The following is a 17154-nucleotide window of genomic DNA, read 5'->3' on the forward strand; positions in this document are numbered from 1 at the left end:
CATTCAGTTTTACTGGTGCTCTAATAAAGAAACATTTACTTATATGTATTCAAAAAATATTGATGGCAATGGAGCTTCTAGAATATCAAAGAAGCTTACTTCCATATTAGATGTGTGTATCACCTTAATTTCTTTGAAGTGAATGTAACCAAAGTTTGATAAAGATAGTATGTGTTTAATAGAAAAAACGGTAATAAATGTATAGAAAAAATCCCTCGTCCAATCAGTAAAAAAAAAGTTCTGTGGGATTTTGAGTGTATAATAGTATATGTCTAGTCAAGCCCCTTGCCACTTTTGAGTACACTTCCGTGTGATGCGCATGATGTAACAAGATAGAGTGCTATGTGATAATAAAGCTATTACAATGTTGCCTGTAAGAATTCTTACATAAATTATATGGTTAGCACAAGGTAGTAGTAAAAAAAGAATCTTTTTTTTAAAAAAAAAAAGCTTAAAGACAAGAGAAAGGCTACATTTTGATGAGAGCCACGAAAAATCCAGACTTGTAATTTTTTTTTAATAAAGTTCACAAGTATAAAACTTTTATCACTTTTCAAAATACAAAAGGCTAGATCTATATATTATAGTCATTAATTATAAAGCTCAATATAGCCGCTGAGACAGGGCTTTATTTTTCTCAATATTATCACTATATAGAGCTTTGCCTGTACGTGTCTTTTGGGCTGTACTTCATCTGTAAGAAACCAGATGATTCAAAACGAATAATCATTTAATATAGGGTGTTAGCTTTTGTATATTTGCATATAGTATGTGCAATAACTAAAGCTTCCTTCTTTTATTGGTTTACTTAAAGGTACATGTTCAGATATGAAGCTAATTATTTCCATTGAATGAAGTCACTGATGATCGTGCAGAATTAGCATAGTCTTGTTCAGTCATAGTGGGTGGAAAGGTCGTAATACCAAACTCGGCAATTATCACACCTTCTCTTTCGACAGATAGTACTAGTGAACTAATAAAGTAATGTAGATATTAGTTTTATTGCTATTATTATTTTTTAAAAAGAATCCGCTTGTCTTATATCCCTTTACTCTACCTTCCGGGCCCATCAAATCTTGCTCTTAAAGGGAGATGCAGCTCTACTGCAAAGTTTACCACTGCCTAGTATTATCACATTTTAAACAAACAAAGCGATACTTCCAGCCAAAATGTTTTCTTACCCTAAACTCTTTTATCTGGAATACGATGCGGATATCATCTGGTATGTTGTAATCAATGAAGTTGTCTAATTCTAGATCGACTCTAGTTTCCGTTGGTCTTTCCACTGAAGAAAGTCAATTAATTAATAATGAATAAATAACTAAGTAAAAACAAGCAATCAAGCAAGTTTCATTTTCCATTTCCATATCAAACTCCTCTATTCTTACATGGATGCAGCGTTTCGTTAACATCACCCCAGTGCGACTTTACTTTTACCATTTCTCTTGAACATTCTAGAGTTATTTCCGGAAGACGCACGAGAAAGTTTTTCAGACAATCTTCTAACACAGTTGGATTTACGAGAAAGCTGTATCGAGTGGGCTTATTATATATAAACTGAAGTGGTTCAGATTCGAGTAACCAAAGCGAGTGTCTTTTTGTAACATCTTTAAAGTATTCCCATGCATATATATAATAGTAGTTAATATGTGCAATTAATGCCTTTGTATATATTATTACCTCTTAGGCGCACCAAGTCGATCTGGAGGCTAGGTTCAGGAGGATTTTCAGATGTGATTTCATTTCTATAAGCTGTCATATCTACCAAGCTAAGTAGACACCAATCCAGAGGTTCTGCAGAGTTTTTATCTCGACGCAGAATACTTTGCATATTCTATATAAATATAGATATATAAATATAAAGCAAAGTGCGTTTGAAATGTATTCAGAGCCTTTTGTCCCTTTTTACCTTTATTTTGACACCACAGTTTATACTCTTTGGCTGAGTCATAGCTGCTGCGTAAAGAGGCAAATCCAAAACATATTGATTGAACATAGTGGGAGATATACGAATTACAGCTTGGGCTGTCAAGGAACGATTAAGTGACCAGAAGATCAACTAATGTAATTGTCATGAGAACATGAAAATCAATCTAATGTTAAAACCGAATGTCATGCCTGTAATTGTCTGGCTTCGATCCTTAGCTCATCTCCAAATCCAGCAAGTGCATTCAAGCATGACAGTAGATCTAAGCAAAAATAAGTATCACTCGATTTATATATTTTATTGCAACTGAGGTACCTCTCAAATGAGCTCCTGCTAATTCAGCCCTTAAACTCATCGTGGTATGTAATCAAAGATGGGGAACAGTCATGTCTTCCTGCCAACTAAATTTCTTTTTTTTTTATACCTATGGCAAAGTACAAGAGTATATTGACATATTAAATGATAGATAAACTACTGCTATGCTTGCTTGTAGTCGCTCGCAAAAAGAAAAGGTTTACACTTTGATTTTTTGTAGTTCAATATGTGAAATATTTAGTAAGAACCCTTATAAGCATAAATGCTTTATTTTTCAGCTCGAAAAAAAAATGTATCCCAGTCAGTGTTTGACTGTATTGGTGATATTGAATTGTATTCAATATAAAATGTATCTCATTAATCTGTGTCTTCCTAAGAATATACATGTAGTATGTTCTATCACATTTTCGAAATTCTTGTTCAATATAAATATAAACACATATATATGTATTCCATTACTTCTTCTTGGGCTGTATATAAATCATATTTGGTATCAAAGTCTGTTGCTATGGAGATATATCTATTATATCTAAATAGAAAGTGTGCCTGTTAATTAGTACAGGAAAGTTGAGCTAACTATAACGATATTTTGTTATAATTTTCTTTTTTAAATTATGAGAATACTATGGAGTGGAAAATGGCGACTTTATTAGGACCATGTGCAGCAATTACTTTAAAGAAAACTTTATATATATATATAATAAAATTTTCACGTCGGTAATTAAATAAAGCCGAAAAATAAAAGTATTCGCAGCAGCTACCTTTAAACAAACAAAAAAAGCATTACAAGTATTCTACTTGTTATTCACTCTTCATCATTACTTCATTGGTAAAGACAAGCTTTGTAAAGAAGAGCAAAGGTCAATTAAAAGGTTTCAATAGAGAAAATGATTGCTCTTTTTTTTTTAAAAAAAAAAAGAATAATTTAAAACTGATTTTTGGAAGCATTTCCGGGGTTTCAAGTGCATTTAGGGTAGTATTTTCTTTAAACAACGTTCTCTCTCCTCCATAACACACACATAAAGTACAAATTATAACAAGCTGATTCATTAGACCTTTCACATATTCTAACGGCTTTCCATAAGAGTATCCTGGAAACACATGACATTAACCAGGTTTGAGGATTTATTTTATTTTTTGTCAGGGATACTCTCCTGACGTTTATTTCCTCTGAAATTTGACTGTCAAATTGTATATGTCAGTTTTTTGTCTCACAAGACGATCCTTTGGAATATTCTCTGTTGGTATCACGGTACATGCAACTTTGAAAGAAAGAAAGAAAAATAAAATAAAAACAAGGGTGAACCTATCAGAAATCATGCCATTATGTCGTGATTTGGTAAAGAATATGTCGGAAATTCAAGGCAGGAGCAAGATCTTTCTATTCCACAAGCCGTATTCAGACTTTTTAACCAAATCCTGTTCTCAAGACAATTAAGATCGATACGTCTGGGATGATTTATAAAAATATCAATTAATAATAGACAAATGAAAGCCGATTGTAATATTTACCTTGGAAAACTATGACAGATTATATTTGGTGTTTAGGAGCGCCGATCTGTATGAGGGTTAGAAGCTTTCTAAAGTTATATATATATATATTATAAAAAACATAGAAATATATGGATGTACCAAATTTTATAGATAGAAAAATACATCGTTAAATAATAAAATACGATAATTAACGTTTACTATATATTGGATATACATAATTATCCATGACATACATACATAAATACATACAAGAGGAGATTGAAGGAAATACCTCTTTATAATATTCTCTCTGGTTTTTCTTCTTCTCTTATTATGTTAAATACCTCTGCTAAATTCTTAAGCTACAGGAAACCCAAACACAAATAATAAGCGATAAATATATTGCATTATAGAATATGTTTTAATCAAATTATTTCTAGGGATATTTTTTGAATATTCTTTCCATGATGGTTCCCCAAAAACTACAGCCAATGACATGATAAGAACTCTTTTCAATCTACAAGATACATACATAAAATATCCTCTTTTTATCTATGTACTCTATTTATTTCTATTTAGTAAATAGCATAGATAAAATATATGTATATTTTGCCTAAAATAGTTCACATTTATAAATATATTAAAAAGACGTAAATAAATTTACCCGATTGGGTTTATTTATTGATTTATTGATTTTTGGCTTTGTTATAAAGATAATAATAATAATAAGTTAATAATTGGTTTATTGGTAAATAGTAAGTCGGTAGAAAAAGACATAAATAATACTAGAGAGATTAACATATAGATATAGATATATCTTTCTCTATTGTTTTTTTAAGAGGGGATGGATGGATCTAATTTTATAGAGCAGATCGCTGGTAATAACTATATATTAATTTAGATGAGGGCAGCGACGGCAGCACCGATCAAGGTAACGACACCGACGGCAGCAACGTTGTTGGAAGCAGCGCTGCTGTAGCCACCGCCACCGTGGTGGTCAGAGGAAGTGCTGGATTCAGCAGCGGCGGCAGAGGAAGAGGCATCACCGTGGCCGTGGTAGCCAGATCCACTGCTGGAGACAGCGGCAGAGGGAGCGGCAGAGGAAGCGGCACCGTGGCCACCGTGGGCAGCAGAAGAGGACTCGGCGGCAGGTGCAGCAGCAGAGGCAGCTACAGAGGACTCAGCGGCACTCTTGACGGTGAACTGACCGGTGTAGGACTGGTTGGGGGAGGTGCCGAAGACAAAGGCGTAGTCAGTACCGGCAGGGGTATCAGCGGGAATTTCCCAGGTGTAGGTGCCAGAGGAGGCGTCAACGTTGGTAGCAATGACGCTAACGGGCTGGAGGGCAGTAGAGAGGCCCTGGGAGAAGACGATCTGGGAGATCTGGTCGACTGTGGGGTTAACCCAGCTGATGATGGCGGACTTTCCGGCAGTGTAGACGGTGCCGGTCAAGGGAGAGGTAACGCTGACAATGTTATCAGCAGAGACGGCGGCAACAGCCAAAGCGAGGATAGCAGAGAAGATCTTCATTGTTATTAGATGTAAGAGTGAAAAAAGAAGTAGTTAATTTTTTTATCTGACAATTGATTTGAATTGACAAGTCCTTTTATATAAACGTAAAAAAAAAAAAAAATTGGTTTATTTTACTTATCAGATCTTAACCAAAAAAGAAACTATAGGAAGATCTGATTTCGGTTAACGTGAGACACAAAAACTATAACCCATAATACAAGAGTCTTAGTAATTTGTGTTCTCCAGATTATTAGTGGGTATTTGTTTATTCTGACGGTAGAGTAGCGAATGAAACTCTTTATCTCTGTTTCAAAAATATATATATGTATGTATAATAGATCAAATTTTCTGGTCGTTCCTTAATAAAGAAATCATATACATATATACATATAAAAATAAAAATAAAAATTATCTCTACTTAAAGACCACCTCTGTTTCTTTATTAGAAAATCGAAGAAGAAAAATAATCTAATCTAATACAATATGATCTAATATAAAATAAAAATAAAGGATCTTGAAATATTTAGAAATCAGTTGGCGCCGCATTAAGTATAATTTATTAAAAAGGAAAAATGTAAAGTGTAAAATGGTGGTAAAGGTACAATCCTTTCTCCTCTAGTTTTTTTTTTGGGTTTTTGGTTTTTGGTTTTTGTCTTTTGACCAGCTTGTTGCGAATCACCGCGCCATTGGGCTTTGATTGCCCAAATTAAGATATTTTAAAGATCTGATAAGTTGTATACATGTACACCAACATATCTCTATATATGGATTGATTGATCTATACTTTCCTCCCTACAAAGATAAAAAAAAACCAGTGACAGTGGAAAGGTTGTCCTGCCAAAAAAAAAAAAGACTTTGATTTTTTATTGAAGAGACTTGGTAGGCGGCATACGGCTTTTGGCACAAGCCGAGATCCGGGGGCTGTTTAAATCTATGGTGGTACCTGAATATACCAATACAAACTAGAAAACTCAGAGGATCTGATTAGCTAAAGGTGGGACATCGGAGAAGTATTGTCTAGCTTTAGTGACAACTCCTATATATATATATTATTTAGTTATTATTATGTGCGTATGTAAAAGTTAAGAACATGAGCATTAATACAGACACAGACACAAATACATCAATTGGCACAGAAAATCAAGTGCTATAACAATCATTAGATACCATGTCTTTTCTTGTAAATATCTGTAGTAATTGGCGCTGTAAATCAAAGAATATGTTGTATTCACTTGAAATATTGAAGAAAACAAGAAAACAAATCTATTTGTTAAATGATTAACCTAGGGTGCACATGCCACTGAATACGCACTAAATCTGTTGAGTTTGTTAATGTGTAATACCAGCTTCATTCATTATCATTCGAGTATTATTATTATTTTAAACTAAAAAGAAAAAAAAGAAAAGTCCAATGGCCTTTATGTCCTAGGTACACCCAATGAAGGTGGTCATGACCTTACACAAGCTCTGGACATTACTGTTTCTTTCTCAGCCAGCGTGAGTCTATATGGTCTGAAAGGACCCTGAATATTGTAATATAATTTTCGTTGATATTACTGGGTATGATGTATGATGAAGAGTCAATTATGCTGTAAAGCTCCATCTGTATTCTGCTTGGAGAAATTTTATCCGGCCAATGTGTTGGCTTCTTTTGCTTAAAGTTACCCAGTCAGATAATCCAATGAGAAATTATTTGACTGAGTATTCATGTTTCGACATACATATATATATATATATATTATTTTACTCAATTAAAGGATAGCAACAAGCTATATTGCAACAACATCTAGGTAAATGATCTATAGGATATAGAAGTAAAGCATATCTTCTAAATAGTATTTAAACAAGTAGTTACACTAGCTAGATTCAATGTGTGACTTTTTTCTTTTATAATTTATCTAATATTTACAATTGTCTTGTACATTGTTAAACTGATCGTTGTAAGATATCTTGAAGCAAAAACTTATCTAGCCAATCTGTGTGTGGGATTTTCTCTCTTTGTTCTTATTCTTATAAGAGTCTCAATAACAGCATAGTATAAGCACACTCTTTTCAATTTACTGTATTTTACTGTAATCAAAATTTGACTGATATTGGGAGTGTTATTTTCAATGTTTTCATACTTGTCATTACCCTTGAGTATTGAGAGTACCAGGTTTTATTTATTTATTTTGTTTAACCCGCGGAATTTTTAAAGTAAAATTTTGGTTTTTATTATCAGGATATGTATATTCTTTAGAGGTTGATTAATCAAACCAATCAGTCGCTTGTTCGTGATTGTTTACAAATCTGTGTGAGAATATCGATCCATTACTACTGTTATGCTGTATATTATATTGAATAAGTCTTATAATATACTACTTTATGGTACGAGTTGTTGTACAAATTGATTGTTTACAAATTTCTCAGGGGTAACGATCAAATCATTTATATAAATTAATATAATAGTATTATGTTAATAAGCTAGGGGTGCGTATTATCCCAACATAAAGAACGTTTTAGTATAGATAATTATATAATTATATAATTATACCACAGAAACTACCGCAATTGAGTCCCTTGCATCTGATAGATCTAATGAAAGTCCTTCCTTTTCTTTGGCCTTGTTCGTTTTATGAATGTTAAAATAAAATAACTTCGTTATTCTATTACTTGAAGCGATTCAATTATAAGAATCAACAATACATCGCTTAATATAAATTTGAGTCTGGCAAGGATTTTGAATATATATATATATACATACATATAATCCTTTTTAACTTCTTTTTAAAATACACGATATTTTATCGAACCGAAACATAGATCAGCTAAATGAACAAGTAGTATAACTACATGGCTTGATCCAACGAAGCCTTCCTTTTTTCTAACATTCAATATACTTTGTTTAAAGATCTGCACGATGGTAAACAATAACAACTTTATAGGATATTCTTCCGCGATTTATTTTGTAAGATTAAAACTAGTTTAATATTGAATTTTGATCAAGCATTACTTTTTCTCGCGTTTATATGATCAGATATACGCGTGTTTTTTAAATTTCAAATTTTTCTATTACTTTTCTACTGTAGTTTGAAAATAAAGAGACCTTTTCAATATCCCAACTTTTATCCTACCCTTATATATGTATATAGTTTGCATCAGGACTATTTACTTTTGTTTTTAATTGACGCGAAATACCTTCCCTTACCACTTCCTTTACTCTTATGCAGCTCAGAATATTAATCACACAATGCCCTAAATTATTCAACAAGCGTAATGAGTGTTCAAACAACATCTTGGAGCTGCCTGGTAAGGGCCAGGTTGAAAGATTTCTTTTTCTTCTATTGTCTGTCATGGCCAACTATGAACATGCATTATACAGTAGGATTCAAGATCGGTTATATATATATATATATATATATATATATCAATATGTATTCTCTAATCAATAAATTTTGTACGTACATGTACTGTTCTATACGTTTTTGGCTCTCTCTTTAGAGGAAGGGATTAAACAAAGTCTGTGACTCTCGCCCATACGGCCACTTTTGGCGGGAAAAAAGGTCAGATACAATCAATTATAGTTTTTCAAGGTAAATATTACAACCGGCTTTTATTTTCCTACTTAATTTTTTTTTATAAATTATTCCAGACGTAACAATTCTAATTGATCAGATAGTATGATTTGGTTAAGGTTTGAAAGTTCATTTGTGGAATAGAGAAATGTTGCAGCTGCCTTGAAAACTTTTCGGCACATCCTTTACCAATTGCGACATAACATAGCAATTTCTGATAGGCTCATATGAGTTATTTATGCCGTAAGTACCGTGGGACTAAGAGAGAATGCCTCAGAGGATTTGTTGTGTGTAAAATAAAGACTAAAAAGTTTTAAAAGAATAATACTAGTAGAAAGAAAGATTAGAAGACGAAGAGTATAACAACAAAAAGGAAAATGCCTTTTGAACTTTCCTTAAAGTCTCTTTTTGTTGGTTCTTTTTTCCTGTAGTGCGATACGTTAAATTTACAAATTATATATCTATGTAGTTATTACTATTGACTAATAATATACACACACTTATGAACAGCACTCGTTGCTGTAATTATATCAAATTGACATAACAATGAGATTCTAAAGGCAAAATGGTAATCTACATTGTTAATAAACAAGCCAAAGGAGCAACACTTTGTTTTCATTTTTAGCCTTTGTTTTTAAAAGAGTCTTTAGTTCGATTTACTGTTTATTTAAAATAATAATAAAGAATAAAATATTTTACAATGACTGAGCATTAACAAACAAAAAAAACCATTTTTCCTGTTGCTGTCGTTACCGCTGTTGTAGTAGTAGTAGTATTAGTAGTATATAATAGTTCAATCTAGTGTATAGCTTACACTAGACACTATCGCGATTAAAGAAATGAATATATAAAAAAAAAAGAGTTTCTGGAAACAAGATCAAACCAACTTTAATCAACAAAAAGGAACTGTAAAATATTCTAAATAACCTTAATATAGAAATTGCTGCTCTATATTAAAATCCAGATCCAATTAAAATTAAATTGTTAATAGAACTTAATAAAATGTATTAAACAACAATTAACATATTTTTAAAAATATATATACCAAATAAGGACTCGCTAATCTCACTATCTGGTAACACTTTTTTTATATATTTAGTTAAATTCATACAAGATCAACCAAAGTACCATTTACTTTCTTCTTCTTGCATTGTTAAAGGTCTCTAATACCAAACAATAATACTCAATATACTTCTTCAGCAGAATTTTATAGTATAGTGAAAATCCCCTGATAGATTTTTTTTAATGTTTGAAATGCATAATCATAAAGAAAGAAAGAAAGAAAGAATACAGCATTGTGCGTAGACCATTTTTGGTTGCCTCGGAAAATTAAGTAAAGAAAATAGTCTTCTTTTGGAAAAAAAAATTTCCCCTTCTCCTTACCCTTTTCAATTTCACTTTTTACTCCCCCCCCCCCCCTTCTCTCAGCAATGTACTCATGAAAAGCAATGCTACGTTCTACTTGAAATTATTATTAAATTGCTTTAAAATATAATTTATTTATTTTTACTAACAATGGAAAACTTGTCTTCTTTAATGTTCATTCAAGAATAATCATCAATCGTATTCTAACAAGAATTACACATATTCTCTTTCTGTGCGTCTATGCCTTGAATGTTCTGTGTTTTGTAATACTTCTTTACCCTTCCTTCTTGTTTGTGTAAATCAGATAAACATACAAGTTTAACTTGCCTAATTTCGGCTATTGCCTTGTGATTTGATGTTCTTATATAATCCAAGACTGTTTTAATGAGCCGGAATATATATATATATATATTGATCTTTATTTTAAGAGAATAAAGACACAATCTCCTAAAACTAAAAGAAAACAGGCACTTCAAATAGAATAGAGATCTTTAACCAAAAGCATTATTATTGTTTAGCTATAAAGAATCATGGTAAAATGTTTTCTACAAGACATTAATTCGCTATTTGGCGGTCCGGAATCCACATAAGGTTTTCAAATGAAAATAAGTCTTATTATTATTATTATTATTATTATTATTATTCGTTTCTAAGCCTTATCATACATTGCTTAGCAGATATTGTTCAGAGTTTGGATATAGTTTCCTATTGTCGTTAACTTGCTCTTATTTTGCATATGACTTTATTGTAAGTATTATGATTATTAGCATTATTATTGCTTTATTATATATATATATATGTGTGTACAATTGATGCAGTGTAAATAATGAAGGTCAAGGGTAAGCAATCTATTGATATTATGGTACAAATGTAGTTTTGACAATCTTTGATAATAGATCTGATTCTCTACTTTATGCGTGTCCTACCTGAATACGCATAAAAAGAAAGAAAATTGAATTTATCATTAATGATGTGGCCCCACTTTTTTCTTATTCTTATTCTTTTCTCTTTCTCTTTCTCTCTCCTCTCTTGTATGTGTCCACATACATATACAAAGATGGAAAATGTGTAATTTTTGTATTATAACTTTTTCTTTTGTAGAGGTACTGCTTGTTGGTAATTAATATTTAACCAATGTAGGATAAATGAGAATAAGAAGACATATTTATTAATAACATGTATGTGTATATGTATGCATATAGACTACAGGCTTATATAATACATTTGCTCTTGTTTTGGGGGGCCAGGGGTATTGTACTCATCTAGGAAATAGCAATAGCAATAGCAATAGCAATAGCAATAGCAATAGCAATATTATTAATATTATACTATGAAGTAAGTTTTTTTTTATTGGTTAATTAATCAGTCAGTCAGTTAGTTAGTCAGTTAGTTATCAATTTGCTACCCATGCCCACTCATGCCACCCATACACCCACACACCCACACAAAAAGAAACAGAGAGAGAGAGAGAGAGAAATTTCCCACATGTCCAAGGTCCTTTTTTGAGTTTCCGTATATTTTCGATTTTATTTGAAGTTATAATTGGTTCACTAGGGTCTTCCGCAGTTATCGCTGATAATCTCGGGATCTCAAGCCCAGGCTCTTGGCAATCTCGATCATAATTTCAGCTTTTTATTTTTGCAAAGCACCGGTTGAAAAATATTTTATTATAATTTATTAGTATTAGAATGATTTCTTTGCACAAAGTTCCAGGAACCTGCTCATTTTTGCTCTATTTGATATTTGATATTTGATATTTTTATTTTTATTTTTATCATTGGCGAACATGTGGGATGACAAGCTTCTCTTTCTTTCTTTCTTCACAGTATTAAGAATAAGGTACCCAAAAAATAACAAATCGAGACAAAAGAAAGAAAGAAAAAAGAAAGTCACTGTGAGTACCAAATAATATTATTCTCCAATGGATGAACCTTGATCATTGAAACGTGAGGACATCTGTTCTCGCCCGCAGACCATTCTCTCTCTCCCTCTCTTTCTTTTGATATTATTATCTTTAGAGCATCGTTTTCTTTTTTCTTTTTTACTCCTCCCTATTTTTAATCTCAGGTTGCTATGGATATAAATGTGTATTATGTATCGTTCCCACCCTAAATCCAAGGTGTTACAGCCTGCAACTTAATTAGGCAGTCTGAGATCAATGGATTTTCGACAAACATTATACAGTTTGTTATTTACACCCACATTGAAGGCCCAATTAAGCTCGTGCGGATCGACGTTCCAGGTTTTATCCACATGCAAATAGAGAAAATAAAAAAAAAGACAGCGTTCTTAGGACAAGTAAGGTAGCATAGCATAAAATGGTTTATAATTTCTTTTATTTACTTGAAATTCACCAATTCAGTCCAACTTTACTTACTACACTCATATTCAAGTAAATTAGTCAATCAATCAGATAAACATTAATACAGTATAAAGTAAGATAGACCGAGCTTATTCTTTTTTTTTTGTTTCTCAATTACCATCATCACAAAATAATAAAAAAAAATTATCTAAAGTCAAGCACGTTGTTTATTACCAACCTACACGCCCAAAATTACTAAATAATGACCCTTGAATTATTTAAAAAAGCATTGTTATTATTATCTGTTTCTTGTTATCAAGATGCAGTACAAAAATCACAGTCCTGTGCATTTGACATGTTCTAAGCAAGGTTAAATGGTTCATTTTTCTTTTTTTTCTTCTTTGCAATGAAATGAGTAATATTAAGTAATAATACCAACATATATAAATCATTATCATTTTGTATAAAATAAAATAAAACAAAAAAAAGGGTTACCTCGAGGATTCTGACCAATCAATATAAATCTCTCAAGATATTTTCACCACTGCGACCGAGTCACAGATTTGATCTTTTTTCTTTTTCTTTTTTAACAAAGTTGATAGGCGAAGAAACTCCACGTGGAACAAAATCAACCACTCCTAGTAGAAAAGAAGTAAAAGAAAGTGCTCTACTTCCATTGTGTTGTTGTTGGTGATGTTGGCTTTTCTTTTCTTTTTAATCTTTGTACATAGTGACATTTTTGTAGCTGCTGACATGCTATATTTGTATTTTTTTTGCATTTTGTTGGAATAAAGATAGATATAAAAAGATCGGATGATTAATTTTTTTGGGTTTGTTGTGGTTTGTACAGAGTACAGAATTTGGATTAGACAAGTGGGAAAAAAAAAAGACTAATATTTGACACAAAATGGCTTAGAGTTTATCTATCCCAAGTACAAGCGAGTAAGGAATGGGTAGTAAGAATGAGGGGGAAAAGGAAGGAGAGAGATGAGGGGGGGTACTCAATCAAGCAAAGAACAAATAAGAAAACCAAAAACCAAAAACCAAAAACCAAAAAAAGCTTAATTGCCACTGATTGGACAGCTCCCGAAAGAATCTACGATTAACATAATTTTTTTTTATTTAGTTTTATGCGTTTTATAAAAAAAAACAAATCGCAACTTTCTGTACTAAGTTTTATATTTGTTTCATTTGATATCATATAGACCCCCTCTATTATGATTATGATTATTGTTTTCGTTATGCTGGTTACTTTGCCTGTTACCATGCTTAAAGCACACACACACACACACACACATATATATGTATTTATGGACTGTTAAATACCTTGTAAGCATAACTGTCAACTATGTCACAATTAAACAAGATTTTGGTAAGAATGAAGTGAATATTATATCTGAGCATGATAAAAAGATCGATCGATCGACCGATAGATAGATAGATATATGCATAAAATACATGGGTAAGATACATTTATAAATCGATCTCAATGGCCTTGACTTTGTCAGTTGCAATTGGTCTGGTCTTGCCTATATATATATTATTCTCTATCTTTCTTTACTACTGGCTCATGTTTGAGATGACAAGAATGTCTAAACTAACATTCAATGCAAAAGAAAAAGAAAAAAAAGGTCTCTAAAGCAAAGAGAGTGTAGTAACTCAGGCTACAATAATGCCATTGTAACTTGATTATATATTGTGCCTCCAATCGCATAGATGCTCTAGTTACCGTATGCACACCAAATAAACCCGAGGCCGGAACTATCTTTAGTTTGACATCTATGGGTTCATTCAAAAATAAATTTAAATACATCTTGCACTTTACTACTTGGAACAGTAAATAACATGAAAGATTAATTTAAAGAAATATATATAAAAAATAAAATAAAATAAAATAAAATCAAGGCGCGTAACATATTTAGGATTCAATAATCTTCAAAAATGGTGTTTTTTTCTTCTTTTTTTTTTGGTTGCGTCGGCAAACAAATTCCAATATTTTTTCTGCAATTGTTGCGACCAAGCCGAGGAAATAAGCACATATGAAGACGCAAAAAAAAAAACAAAATAAATATCTGTTACGCAAATTCATTGAAGAAAAAAAAAAAATTAAATTCCAACGCACACACACACACATACACAAAAACAGGATTTTTTTTTTTAAATTTTGGGTTTTGGGGTTTTGTTTTGGGATTTGGGATTTGGGATTTGGGATTTGGGATTTGGGATATAAAATGTGCTATAAATCCAAACAGTTTAAAGAGAAGAGCAATACTTTAGAATCTGCTGTAAATCCTCTACAAATATATATTGTCTTGTATAGATAAAACAGATATCAAACAACTTGATAAAGACCATGTGTAACCTGAACACCCAAAAAGATAGTTGGACCAGAATCAAAAGAATTCGATACGTCTTCTACCGTTCTATTGTCAACTATTTTGTTTTATGGTTTTCCTTAAAGAGCAAAACCAACCCATTAGGTTAATAAAGACCTACAAATGGTTGAAACAGGTACAACACATATAAGCATACACAAATCCATGTGTATGTGTATGTATGTGTTATTTGTGGATAAAAGATTATTATATTTTTATATATATAAAAGGATGTCACTCTAAAATATGATGATGATGCAATCTGATTAATGACTTGTGCTTTGAGGTTTCATCCAATCTTTGTCAACCTTGCCTCTAATGGAACAAACCTTTAGCCACTACTTTTTGTCTGTCTTGTGTGGGTATGTACATAAAATATAAATATAAATATATTTATTTATTTGATCAGGGAACATGTTCTATATTAGGGAAGCAAACAAAGTATGCATCGAGTTGCCTTCAAGACACGTGGCTAGTCTAAACACTTGAGTTTATTACGTTTCAAGTAATCAGACCCAAAGTCGGGCACAACCGAGTAAAATAAAATATAATAATAATAATTCTTCTCTTTTATTATTACATGTACTAAGTACCAAGTACCAATTACCAAGTATGATGTATGATGTAGTATGAATCTATATAGTGTATAGTGTATTGTGTAATGTACAAGTGAGTGAACTGTATATATGTATGTATGTACTTGTGTTTGTGTGGACACAGCATCTTCATTATTATTTGTTTTCCTGTTGTCTTGGCTACGTATTAAACTTCAAAAGGTGGCTTGTACATATAGCAAGACAACGGGTACAATGCCACGGATACAATGCCATGGCATAGCTTCCCATGGCATAGGTGAAGTGACTTTCTTATAAATAAATATATACATACATAATTCATTTTACTTGGACTGACTTGATTTTTTTTTTTCACTTTATATATATATATATGTATGATGTATACAGCGGGGAAAAATATTTCCCCCTCCACCCCCCTCCTAAACCAAATTTTGAGCGAGTGCATTGGTTCTTTTTTGCCTTCTCCCACACACCCCCACGACCTTATCAGGTACAGTCTGTATCCAATAGAAAGTCCTACTTGACAAACAAACAAACAAACAAAAGAGAGAGAAATGTAATAAATAATAAAGATATTATCTGTACACAAGGCACACAAAATTAAAGTAAAAAGATAATATGATGATGGTTTCAAAATGCAATGAACATTTCTTTTTCAAAATATATATATATAATAGTATTTATCAAGTCGCACCTTCATTTATTTATTAAAATCCTTTCCGATGAATAGACGGGAAGGCGTTGGATTTTTATTTTATTTTATTTTATATATATTTGTATTATAAAATTATATATATATATATATATAAAATATTTTATTTTAATCGTCACTGTGAAATCTCCACTTCATAAAGGGTAGAGTAGGGTTGTATAGGGTGGAGTAGGGTCTTTAAAAAAAAAATAAAGCAAAAATTATAATAGACGTATATAAAATAAAAGGTATTTAAGTTCCAATAGACTTTTTTTTGATTATTTTGCTTTTTTTTTTCTACTCTTATTTTCTTCCTTTTTTATTTTATTTTATTTTATATATATAAACAAAATATATGTCTATTTGATCCTTTTTATAATATATTGTTTTTTATATTATATATACAAGCATATAGAAATTACATACATACATACATACATACAGCCTATCCAATTTGATCTGTTCTCTTTTTACTATTTGATGATCCTTCCATCATCCTATTGACCTTCTACCTCTTCTTACATTGATAGCTCCCCTTTTCACCCTTTTGTGTATATATTATATATAATACTCTTTTTCCCTTCTTTTATATACTTTTTCTTTTTTTCTTCTATCTTCATCATCAAGCCAAAATGTCTTCTATGTCTCAAGTTCACACCTCCCTGCCCGATTCCACTCACCATAACGTTTGGCTATCCCAGGCTAAAGATATTCCCCAGAACATCGACCTTTCTTCTCTCCCTCAGCCTACCACCGACTGTCCCGATCTTTCGTCCTCAGTCTCTACCAGCAACTCCAACAACACTCGCAGCAGCAGCCTTTCTTCGATCTCCATGGTCTCCAGCAGCCCCACCCCAGCCATTACTTCCATTAACACCTCAACAAAACCAACAGTCCAAACAGTCCAACTAGAGACAGAAAAACCAACGACACCACAAGCAACAAAGACCACAAAGAGTCGTATCGGAAGTCTTTTCCATAGCAACGGTCGCCCCCGCTCTGGTCTCAAAATGACCCCCATCTCACCAGAAGCCACCAGTTCTTCTGATGGCCAATCTCCTACGT

The 17154-nt window shown here is 32.0% G+C and overlaps 3 protein-coding genes across 3 annotated transcripts; 1 reads left to right on the forward strand and 2 right to left on the reverse strand.

Moving 5' to 3' along the window:
* Positions 1-834: 834 nt before the first annotated feature.
* Positions 835-2282, reverse strand: PHYBLDRAFT_143570 (hypothetical protein; the record flags this gene model as incomplete). The annotated part of the gene is made up of 7 exons (XM_018431016.1): positions 835-973; positions 1058-1122; positions 1182-1285; positions 1389-1607; positions 1681-1834; positions 1910-2059; positions 2235-2282. 7 exons carry the CDS (start codon positions 2280-2282, stop codon positions 835-837), a joined length of 879 nt encoding a protein of 292 aa, XP_018293355.1.
* Positions 2283-4612: 2330 nt separating this feature from the next.
* Positions 4613-5245, reverse strand: PHYBLDRAFT_143571 (hypothetical protein; the record flags this gene model as incomplete). Its single annotated transcript, XM_018431017.1, has 1 exon — positions 4613-5245. One exon carries the CDS (start codon positions 5243-5245, stop codon positions 4613-4615), a length of 633 nt encoding a protein of 210 aa, XP_018293356.1.
* Positions 5246-10676: 5431 nt separating this feature from the next.
* PHYBLDRAFT_166572 (hypothetical protein) lies at positions 10677-13142 on the forward strand (the record flags this gene model as incomplete). Its single annotated transcript, XM_018435435.1, has 7 exons — positions 10677-10679; positions 10801-10893; positions 11248-11262; positions 11701-11797; positions 12266-12444; positions 12769-12817; positions 13051-13142. The coding sequence occupies 7 exons, from the start codon at positions 10677-10679 to the stop codon at positions 13140-13142; spliced, it is 528 nt and encodes a 175-aa protein (XP_018293357.1).
* Positions 13143-17154: the final 4012 nt, after the last annotated feature.

Source organism: Phycomyces blakesleeanus (assembly GCF_001638985.1).
Source record: "Phycomyces blakesleeanus NRRL 1555(-) unplaced genomic scaffold PHYBLscaffold_7, whole genome shotgun sequence".
Taxonomy (NCBI): Eukaryota; Fungi; Mucoromycota; class Mucoromycetes; order Mucorales; family Phycomycetaceae; genus Phycomyces; species Phycomyces blakesleeanus.